Source organism: Ranitomeya imitator, chromosome 6, assembly GCF_032444005.1.
Source record: "Ranitomeya imitator isolate aRanImi1 chromosome 6, aRanImi1.pri, whole genome shotgun sequence".
Classification (NCBI taxonomy): domain Eukaryota; kingdom Metazoa; phylum Chordata; class Amphibia; order Anura; family Dendrobatidae; genus Ranitomeya; species Ranitomeya imitator.
The window spans coordinates 507953228-507965185 of record NC_091287.1 but is presented as its reverse complement, the minus strand read 5'-3'; the positions used below and the strand labels follow the sequence as shown (position 1 = coordinate 507965185).

Genomic DNA, 11958 nt, shown 5'->3' with positions numbered 1-11958 from the left:
TGGGAAGAAAGCCCCATTCATCGCCACGATAAAGTCTGCGCTGCGCGATGAATTTCATCCCGACACCAAATATACAAAACACATTCACAAGGATCGAGAAAACGACATGCCTCATTATGGTGCAGCCAGACGCCGTGGAAAGCGGAGCACGGACTGCCCGGCGGCTCTACCCACCCGAGCGGGATCCTGCTATAGAGGTGCATGGAGCTGCCAGGCTGTCCGTGCGCTGCGTTACATCCTCGCTCTGATCGATACGGTCGTCTGACTGCGCCAGCAGACCCCAAACTGGCTGTCCACTCCTGATACGTGTGGTGCGGCTTACTGCTCTCTGTTATCAGCCTAGGAAGAGCTCATCAATAATCCTCCGCTGATGCTTGTTAATAGCTAAAGATGGCCATATACCCTACTCACTTGTGTGGGTCCTTAAAAAAAGGCTGCCCTCCCTTCCATTGGTTCCTTCTGGAGCACTAAAGTCAAAGAAAAAAGACAAAATTTGTGCCGAAATTTGAGTTATTGTATTTTGATTTGGTGCTGCAGATTTGTGCGTGCGCTCCCTCACTGAACGGCTGCTGCAGCACCCCCCCAAGTGTAAACATTCCCTAAAGTGTGCTTCCACATCAACATTTCGCTTTTTTGGTACAGTCCTCTAATGATCTGCTAATCACAGGGTGGGCTGCTCCAGAAACCAGCTGTAATCCATGAGGAAATCTCGCAGAGAGTGTCCAATTAATCTGCAGCGCCCCCACAGGGGAAATGAAGCATTACACAAATAATTTCCCTGTGAAATTAGTGAGCTGATGGCAAAATACATGAGCGTGCTGGGCAGGGCTGTGGGGTCGGAGCCCATTTTGGTGGATTTGGAGTCTGAGTCGGTCTCCTGGAAATTGAGGAGTCGGAGGTTTGGCTTAGCGACTCAACAGCCTCGGTGTTGGGTCCTCAGAGTCCAGACATGGTCTTAAGGGCTCGTGCAGATGACAATAGTTTCGGTCCAAATGCGATTAGTCAATGCACAGGATCGCACTCGGACCAATGTTATTCACTGAGGTCGTGCACATGCCTGACCGTGCCATGCACAATTTGCCTCTGATCGTGCGACCCTAGCCTCAGTCTGCCTAATAAAGGGGTCCTGCACAGGGGGGCACCCTACTAATAAGCCACAATTTCCTGCATAAAGGATTTGAAAATGGAGTTTCAAACACCGACGTCCTGTACCGTAGAGATGTGCTCACCGTCACCTCCATAATGTGGGCAGTGGGGTAATAGAAGGGACGCAGCGGCCCCGGCTCCTCACGCAGCTCTGTGCTTTGCATACGTAATACTGTGCAAATACAGCCGGGGGCGTAATACACAGCCTATTGTCATAAACAGTCATTTATTAATACTAGATTTGCATGGTTTTACACCCACACAGCCTCGAGGTGATAAACACACAGGCGAGTTAGTCTTAATGAAATTGTGACTAATTCATGCACATTTGCCCGGTGATAAATTTAAGGACTTGTAATTTTTAGACATGAGACACATGTGGCAATGTAAATGGAAACTACAAAGAAGGGGAGCAAAACAACAACAAAAAAAAACATAAGAAAAACAGTAAACAGGGTCATATATAGAAATCACCACTACTGCTTTTATCATTCCTTATTTACCGATGACCAGATCTGTGTAAAGTCTGCCACAGGCCAGGTTAGGAAGCCATACTCTGGGTCCGGAAAGCACGCTGACCCAGCGATAACTCTGCCGGTGCACACCGGCAATTTACCGTATGGACAGATGACCCATGTGGAAAAAGAAACATGGCAGCATGCACCAGCCTGGTCTACAGAGGCAAATTGACAGCTCCTGCCCCCGCGGATGAGGGCACAATCTGCAGACGGGACGGGCACGTTGGTGCCTGAATCCAGCCCGTTTTGCCAGTTTTCTCATTATGGAGAATCACTTTACACATCTACAATAATGCAAAAATAAAGATGCATATTGCCTATTGACTTGAATGCTACAAAACATACACCACCCTCTCCCCGATCCAAAAAAATAAAATATCTGCGAAGATCTCCTCGTTTCCCCAGCAGTGATCGGCTTCTATATATGACCGCTGCAGCCACACACACAGATTCGGGGTACAGGCGTATATATGCCGCAGTGGCCTACCTCCCATAGTCTTGTGGAGGATTCGGACCCCTCGGAGCTCTCTGGATCCTCGTTCCTTTTCACTACCACAAATCCCGGCTCTCGTGAGGATTCTCCGATTTCTTCAGCATAAGTCGTCGGGCTCCACTGAATGAAAAAGGAGTAGAGGTGGTCGGTTCTGTAAAATAAATAAATACACATCAATTTAACATACAAGACTTTTTACACAAAACCTTTTTGTCCAACATCAGCACCAACACACCTGACCCAAAACAAAAACTGACAGATAGGAGCATTACAAACTATTTCGACATTCGATAAATCAAACTGAGGCCATGTTTCCTCATGAGGGCGAAAGGAGAAGAAAAAAAAAAAAAAAGTGGCTGTGCCGAGATAAATCTTCGTACACAGCATGGGCACATCTATGAGTAAAGGTCATGTGTGCCAATGCAGAAATGCTCCAGCTCATGGTCAGCGAATACCCACAGCAAATTTCCAGGGAAGATAGCATACATCACTTATAATAAGAGTATACCGCAGGCTTGCAGCTCCTCCTGTCTAAAAGGTGACAAATTTCCTTGCTTGGTTTACCACAGGAGTGAGTGTTTCTGGCATCAGTCCTTTGATGTCATTATAAATCAAGTCAGTAACATATAAACTTACCAGCCCCTGGAGCTCCTATGTCACCAACTTGATTTATGAGACTGCAGGGCTGGAGACGCTGCAGAAACACTCGCTCCTGTGATAAAACAGGCAAGGAACTACATGCCTCAGAAAGCAGCAACTGCAACCTCCTTTTGCGTCGTTTGTATACTCGCTTATCATACGTGATTTAGGTTTGTGAGCAACACAGCTTCACGGATCTAGAAGAATAAGGGACTGGCTATAAAACATCCAAAAATTTGCTCCAAATCCTCGGCAAAAAACTGTTTGTAGGCAAAGATTTTACTGCAGATTTGTGGTTGTGTTAAAAGGATATTCCACCATCAGAAAAAGAGATTTCAAACACTTGCAAGCATGTAAAAGAACAAAGCAAGATGGTCAAGTGCCAGCTCTCCGCCGGTCTCTGCATTTCGGCTGCAGCGGTGATACCGACAGCGTACATCACCAGTGCAGCCCATCACTGAACTTGAACACCACTACAGCCAATCACTAAGCTTGCACGACACTGCTGCAGCCAATCACTGAGCTCGGTGGCTCTGGTGATGTATATTGCATGTGCCGCTGAGCTCAGGGAATGGCTGCGGCTATGATGTACGCAGCCGACAGGACCCCACCGCTACAGCCATATCCCAGAGCAGAGCGTACGGGGAAGGTCGGTAGCTTCTAGCTTTGTTATTTTACAAAACTGCAAGTGTTTTGAGTCGACTTTACTGAAAAGTGGAAAACGCTTAAAGCAAAAAGCACCTACATTTAAAGGAGTAAACCCCTCAGTACAGAATACAGATAGTGCCCTGGTGTGGATATCGGACCACAGCTGTGTTTCTGTTGCTCTGTGCCAGTGATTGACGTGTGTATATCAGCAGAACGTCAGGGTTTTAATAGGAGCTATATAAGGGAATAAGCTACAATTATCTGACGTCTATATTACTGCAAGGTTTAGTTACAACCATAAACCCAGAGCATTGGCTGAGATCAGTATCCCTGGAAACGGTCCACTATTCTGGGAATCCGCACAGAGACTTTCCGTGTTTATCAGGTCACCCAGACATTTCTAGCACACAATGACATGAGAACATGAAGTATTACACAGCCATTGTGTGCAGAACATAAGGCACAGTGGCCGAGCCGTCCGCTACGCCCGATGGCCGCTCCGATCAGCTGTCACCAAGCTGGAAAAAGGAGACATCACTTACAATGTCCTAATGGACAAAGTTTAAAGGGGATTTCAGAACAATCCAGTGTCCTCCAGGCATCCGGTCCGGGTGTCAGCCGCTGTTCGATAGTCTGCAGCGTTGATGTTATTTGTGAGTGCCGGGGTGCTCGGGTACACATGGAGTATCGCTGCTGCTCGAGCGCCAGTCTCACGTCCCCGCCGTGATACTCCATGTCTACCCGAGCACGCTCGCTCATCACTAGTCACATCAACAGCGCTGCAGCCAATCAGCGGCTCCGAGCGTCTCATGCAGTCAATCGGAGCAGGGATGAGCTCAGTGACTGGTAGCAGGGCCGCCGACATCAGCACTGCAGACAATAACAGACATCAGGAGCAGCGAGGACGACTGTGCTGGACCCGGGGAGATTGGGAAAAGAATACATTTATTTTTAAACTACAGCTGGGGGACTCTGCTGTCACAAACATAAAAACCACTTTAATTGATCGCGCTCTCATTTATATGGCTGATTCAGGTAAGCTGGAGCGTGTCAGGATTAGGACGGGTAATGGCTGAAATCTTGAGTATCACCAAGCCATGAAGAGGACGAAAGGGACAGCGTAAGACCCATACGAAACACGCAGCTATATACCTCTCATGGGGAACAGCAAACCAGTACTCCAGCTTGTCCCTCTGTGCGTACTGCTGCATGGAGGCGCTGGCTTGGGACACAAAGGTTTTCCTCATGGGTTTCCCGACTCTTAGGCACAAATATCTGTGAGATCGGTGCCTCCGCTTTTCTTTGGCAATAGCTGAACATACACCTGTAGGAAACACATGTGTTACTCGGTCCCACATCTCTGCTTAGTTCTGAACCTTGTCATTCTGCTTTTATTAACTCCTTGCAGATGTCAGATTTGAGCCCAGAGGCACCATAGTGCATCCTTTTCCCCTGCACACCAGCACCCCATTCCCCTGATAAAACTACAGGACCACCCTATTTAAAAGGGTCTTCAGTCACTGCTCACTTCTGCATCATTCTGCATCTACATACATCTGCTAAAAGACATGGGCACAAATGGAATGATGAAGAGGACAGGTGCACAACAAGCCGCTGATCGGGTCTTAGTAAGTACGTGCAGACGTGACGTCATCTGCCTCGGGCTACCCATGGAGAAGCGAGTGACAGCAGCCCAATAATGCTCCTCTATGGAGTGAGCATGATGGAAACCACTCCTGAGTAGTGATGAGCGAGCGTACTCTGATAAGATGTTATCTGAGCATGCTCGTGTCCTAATGGAGTATCTTCGGCGTGCTCGAGTCCAACGGCTGCATGTCTCGCAGCTGTGCGATAGACCTCTTTGATAGGCAAGCTCTACAGTCGAGCAGCCATGAGACATGAAGCCCGTGGGGACTAGAGCATAGTATTCGAGCACGCCAAAGACTCTCCATTAGGACACGAGCATGCTCAGATAACATCTTATCCGAACACGCTCGCTCATCACTATTGCACAGTTCTGTGATTACATGGAGGAATTCACCACTAATCTCAAGTTAAACCATTTAGCTCCTGTAAAGAAAAAAAATAAATAGCCGTAGCACAAATTTCACTAGCTTGGTTTTATATTAAAACCATTTTCTTATATACAGTTAAATAAGTATTGCACGTCACCAAAAAGGTGCTATTGGCATGAAATTCTCACCATGTCGGTAACAACCCATTCAATCCACACAGGCAAATAAATCAAACAATAAATGTCCATAATTTATGTGCAATAATGAGAAATTTTTATGAGGAGCACATGAAGAAAAAGGTGCAAGAAGCCATGGAAAGTCATGATACCAGGTGAAATCTATCAGTAATTAGAAAAATCATGCCACTTGGTGAAAAATAGTATCCGCCAGATTAGCTGATGGCCTACAAAAAAGGTATCATTACCAGGACGCTACACAAGAAACATCTCATGATGGGTAAAACCAATGAGTTGTCTCAAGACCTTCTCAACCTTATTGTTGCAAGACATACTGATAGCATTGGTTACAGAAGAATTTCTAAAATACTGAAGGTTCCAGGTGAGCACTGTTGGGGTGATAATTCGGAAAGTGGAAAGTACATAATTTCATCAAACCCGGACCATAAACAGGAGTCCCCCCGCAGATTTCAGACAAAGAGTGAAAATAATCATAAAAGTTGTCCAAGAACTAAGGGACCACCTGCGGAGAGCTACAGAAAGGTCTGGAAATCAGCAGGTAAAATGGTTTCAGAGAAAAGAATAAGTGATGGACTCATCCTCCATGAGCTGTATGCACACTCACCATGCAAGTCTCCACTGCTGAACAAAAAGCTTGTTCAAGAACATTTTCAGTTTGCTCAATAACATTTAGACATGTGAGTGAAATACTGGTAGAATATAGTTTGGTCAGAGGAGACCAAAATTTAACTCTCTGGATGCCATAAAACACACCGTTCGGATGCCAGAATGCACCACATATCACCCCAAAAACACCATAACAGTGAGGTTTGTAGGTGGGAACATCATGGTGTGAGGTCGTTTTAGCATATGGCACTGGCATATGATTATAAGAAGGGACAAATGTACAGAAATATTCTTGATAAAAATCTGCCGCCATCTACCAGGATGATGAAGATGAAACGAGGGTGGACATTTCAGCAAGACAATAATACCAAACACACAGACAAGGAAACTCTCAATTGGTTTTAGAGAAAGAAAATAAATCTGCTAGAATGGCCGAGCCAATCAACAGATCTGAGCCCATGGAACATTCAGGATGTTAAGGGCGTTTGGGTGTAAGAATGTGACAAAATCACACCTGAGCAATGCCTGTGACTAGTTTCTCCATACAGGAGGTATCTTGATGCCATCATGACTAACAAAGGCTTTTGTACAATATATTAAATCTCAGTAGGCGTATTCAATACTTTTTCCCTGTGTTATTTCTTATTATTACACAATTTACGGACATCTATGAATTGATTTTTTCTTTGGATAGGATGGGTTGTCACCAACATCTGGTGAGAATTTCATGTCAACAGCACTTTGGGAAATATATATTTACTTAGAAAATTGTTGACATGTTCAATACTTAATTCACCTGCGGTATGTAAATGAGGGGTCCTCAGTGCAGCGTCGTTGTGGTCCAGGGATCAGAGCACCATTCCGCCCCCCTGAATTACAATCCTCTGCACCTCCTTTTAGGCTGACTGATGGCACTAGTTTTGCAGTGCTGCCTGAATTGAATCCTCAGATCACAGACAGACACTGCAGAAGCTGAAAGCACACACCGTGTGCAAGTATGGACATGTGCTTGTCTCCCTCTCCTGCCTATAGCAGTCACCTGCTACGGTGTGATCCTTTGTGCAAGAAGAGGCTACATCAGACCAGAGAGCTGAAAGAGAAAGTGCCGGGCTCTCGGAGTGTCAGTGCGCAGGGTCTGGGGATGCAATGCAGGCAATACTCCAAAATGAGTGCTGTCAATCATCGAAAGGGGAGCTGCAGAGGATCGTAATTGAGGGGGTAAGAACAGTACATTGAGCCCTTAGCCATGCCAAGGACACCTCATTTACAAACTTAATAAAACTTTTTTTTTGCAAAATTACATTAGTGAAGTACTACAGGTATGATTTTTAGAGGAATGTACAAGTTGTTTAATCCAAGTTTTGGGGAGACACCTCCCTTTGAGGGTATGTGCACACGATGCGGATTTTGCTGCGGATGGGAAATCAAAAACGCTGTGCACATGCTGTGGAAAAAAAAACCGCGGAAACGCAGCGGTTTACATTCCGCAGCATGTCACTTCTTTCTGCGGATTCCGCAGCGGTTTTACAACTGCTCCAATAGAAATCCGCAGTTGTAAAACCGCAGTGAAATCTGCAAAAAACCGTGGTAAATCCGCAGCGGTTTTCCACTGCGGATTTATCAAATCCGCTGCAGAAAAATCCGCAGTGGACCTAGAATACGTGTGCACATAGCCTAAGATTTCAGCTTTGATATGGCGGCGACACCCTGAATCACTCATTAAATACGCACAATTGTGATTTGCTTACATAAATAAGCTTAATCTTGATCCTGAGGTTGATACGTTTGGCAACAACACTGCTGTTCACATCTTGCCTAACAGAACTGGAAGCCATTGTGTTCACGTCTGTACAAGGACTACATGGCAGACATGTAACCAGCACGGAGCAGGAATTTACAGACATGCAAAACCGCAGGGATTCCCAGTATGCTCACTTTGTATATACCTTTGCAAATACAGTCCACGAGTACTGAGAGTGCACCGGCTTTACTAACATTGTTCTATTAGTGTAAATGCAGCTTAGTCCGACCAGTCCGGCTCTGCCACCTCTGTAACCAGTTCACCTGCCGTGACGCGTAGGACGTGGGGCAAACCTGTAATTATCCCCGAATCACTTTGATTATGATGGACTAAACCGGATATCAATTCTAATTTTTCTTTTTCTTTAAATCTCTGCTCCAGTTGAAAGAATCGGTCAGGCTGTATGACTAGGACGAGAGGGTAAGCCCATCAAATAATGACAATGACCGCCAGGTTAGATAAAGCACCAGCCGAGCGATCGTTCAGCCGGCAGCCATCTCTCCAGACTCCACCGTACGTCGGTGACAGGACCAGCAAAGCTCCAGATGATTAATTCCTAATTCTCACCAGAAAAATTCTCATCTTAATGCATCAGCTATAAAGGAATAAATGACGAGATAAAGGACACTCGAGTCACAATACATCCTATTCATATATTTCCATGATCCGACCCACATGGAAATAACCCTAACGATCATTATTGGTCTCTTCATCAGGCAGGCTACTGAAGGGGCGGTCTGCATATATTACAGTGGTCTACGGGCAGAGTTTGGTATTACGGTCCAGTTTTATTTATGTGAACAGGGCAAAGCTGTAGCATCGGACACGGACAAAAGGGGTACAATTGCTTTTTTTGGTAATTTCATAATAAACACCATCATAAAAATGGAGGGGGGGGGGGAGAAAGGTGATCTCTGTCCAATTTATACAGTCGTGTGACTTTGCCCTTATAATCTTACAAAGGCTGGAGAGCACAGTTTGGGGGAACGCTGCCCTGGAGCAAGTGCGGCTCGTTACAGCAGACCTCCGCTCTAGCCGAGAAGAGATTTTTTTAATAGGGAGTATGAATCAGGATTGTGCAAAATTGGGTTAAAAACAAAAAAATAAGCACCAATCCTACCTTCTGTACCGACAAGGAAAAAAATAGGGGCATGTGGGGGTGAATTGTTAAAATCGATCAAAAAAAGCTTTGCAGCAGTACTAACAACACACACATTTCTAAGATTTCCGTCCTTTTGAAAAATACACTGTTCAAAAAAAAATCTAAAAAATCCCACATCCTAGATATCCCTGAATGAAATACTCCAGTTGCAGATATTTATTCATTGCATAGTGGAATGTGTTCAGAACAATAAACCATAAAAACTGATCAATGTAAATCAAAATATCCCACGGATGTCTGGATTTGGAATGGTGCTCAAAATCAAAGTGGAAGATCAAATTACAGGCTGATACAACTCCAGTGGAAATACCACAAGACAAAGAAATGATGCTCAGTAGTGTGTGTGGCCTCCACGTGCCTGTATGATCTCCCTACAATGCCTCCTGAGGGATCTCCTGCCAGAACTGAATTAAAGCATCAGTCAACTCCTGTACAGTTTATGGTGCAATAAAGTTGTGGTGGATGGAACAAGACATGATGTCCCAGATGTGTTCATTTGGATTCAGTTCTGGGGTACGAGCGGAGCAGCCAATAGCATCAATGCCTTCATCATGCCGGAACCGCTGACACTTCAGCCATATGAGGCCTAGCATTGTCATACATCAGAAGAAACCCAGTTAACCTGTATATGGTGCCACCATGGGTCTGAGGATCTCATCCCGATCAGGGTATTTTGGCGAGCACATGGAGGGCTGTGCTACCCTCCAAAGAAATGCCACCCCACACCATTACTGATCCACTGCCAAACCTGTCACGCTGGAGAATGCTGCAGGCAGCAGAACGTTCTCCAGACTGTCACGTGTGCTCCGTGTGAACCTGTTCTCATCCGTGAAGAGCACAGGGTGCCAATGTCTAATCTGCCAATCTTGGTGATCTCTGGGAAATGCCAATTGTCCTGCACGGTGTTGGTCTGTAAGCACAACAACCAGTAGTAGATGTCGGGCCCTCATGGAGTCTGTTTCTGACAGTTTGAGTAGACACATGGATGTTAGTGGCCTGTTGGAAGGGATTTTGCAGGGCTCTGGCAGTGCTCCTCCTTATACAATGGAGGGGGTAGTGGTCCTGCTGCTGGGTTGTTGCTTTCCTACGGTTCCCTCTAAGACTCCTGGTGTACTATACTAGCCCGTCTCCTGGTAGCACCTCCAGTCTCTGGACACTACGCTGACAGACACAGCAAACCTTCTTGTCAAAGCTCGCATTGATGTGCCATCCTGGATGAGCTGCACTACAACCTCTGTGGGTTGTAGACACCGCCTCATGTTACTGTACAGTACCTCTAGGGGCGAGAGCAATGACAAAATGCAAAAGTGACCAAAACAGACAAAAAGGATGAGAACAGAGAAATGGTCTGTGGTCACCCCCTGCAGAACCACTCCTTTTTATGGTTGTCTTGCGAATTACCTAGTATTTCTACCTGGTGTCTGTTCCATTTGCTCAACAGCAGAAGAAATTGATCCACTGTCGATGTTGCTTCATAACTGGACAGGTTGATTTCACATAAGTGTGATTGATTTGCGAGTTGCATTGTGTTTAAGTGTTCCCTTTTAATGAGCAGTGTATACATTTTCTGGCCATGAAAAGCTCACACATACATTTTTCATCACATTAAAGTAGGACGTTTTGCAAGAGGACAGAAATCTTTCCTACCTGGGCAAGACTATGAGAAGCAGAGGAGGACTGGAGTCTGATAGTCCAGTTCCCATGACGCTGCCTTTACTCAGTATTTACGGCCTGTAGAAAAGCTTGGCCTTAGGATTAATGATACAGACACCTTCAGCCTCCTGAACAAGACGGGTTAACTGTGCCACATGCACAGTCCCAATTCTGCTTACTTTTACTGGTTGAGATGGTCAAAAAAAAAAAATCTCGAATTTGGTTACCTTTCAAAGTCTTATTTTGCAAAATTTCTGAAAATCCTTTTGATGCACCTTTAAATCTTTGTCCTACTGTTGATAGTGTAATGGGGAGAGGCTCCCGCTGCAGTATGCAGTCTGTAGATGAGCACCAGCTGTCAATATATAGCCAGTATGGCGCTCGTTTACTAATTTACATGTTACAATCATTTTAAGTTTTGTTTGAACAATCATTTAGGTGACCTCCCACATGAACCGCACCAGTTTTTGGGCTTGGTGTTCATTTTAAAAAGGAACCGGTCATGAGCTTTCCCTATATAATTAAAGGCATTTACACGTACTGCATCATCCCGGTTTTAACACATCTTTTAGCAAATCCACAATTTGAGGAGCAGGGAGACCATGTTATACCGTCAGTTGCTGTAATCTAGTAATCTGGATGAAGACCGCATTGAACAGTCATGATTGTCCCCAGCGCCTGGGCCCTTCCCACATCCGTGATTTATGTACTACTCGGTGTGTGAGTTGTGGTTGGCAGAGATTCTCCTGACCCGAACTTGACAGCTTCACGAGGCTGTTGTGTTCGGATCAGGAGACCCGCGGTCAGGCCATAAATTGCAGTCCATACGCCAATATGTGGACCTAGCCTAAGATGCATATGGACGTGCAGATTTCAGTCCATACACCTAATCAATCATTTATTGACCATATACCAAGTGTATTGGCACTTGCTTAAAGGACTGTTATACTGGGTGACGTACAGTGAAAGACAGAACGACAACTAACACAATCGTCCGGCCCCATAGGGCGGCACTTTATTTCATTCTCAGCAGCACATTGGCATGGGTAAATGTATAAAATTAACCGATCGCCTGAGAAA

General features: G+C 45.4%; 1 protein-coding gene across 5 annotated transcripts in view; it reads right to left on the bottom strand.

The window, feature by feature from the left end:
- Positions 1-11958, bottom strand: part of OXR1 (oxidation resistance 1) — a 556560-nt gene that overhangs the window by 35727 nt on the left and 508875 nt on the right. For all 5 annotated transcript variants that reach the window (XM_069731767.1, XM_069731768.1, XM_069731769.1 and 2 more), the window contains 2 exons: positions 4597-4768; positions 2152-2308 (listed from right to left, as the gene is read on the bottom strand). In XM_069731767.1, coding sequence (XP_069587868.1) covers positions 2152-2308; positions 4597-4768 — 329 coding nt within the window. The remainder of the gene's footprint in view (positions 1-2151; positions 2309-4596; positions 4769-11958) is intronic.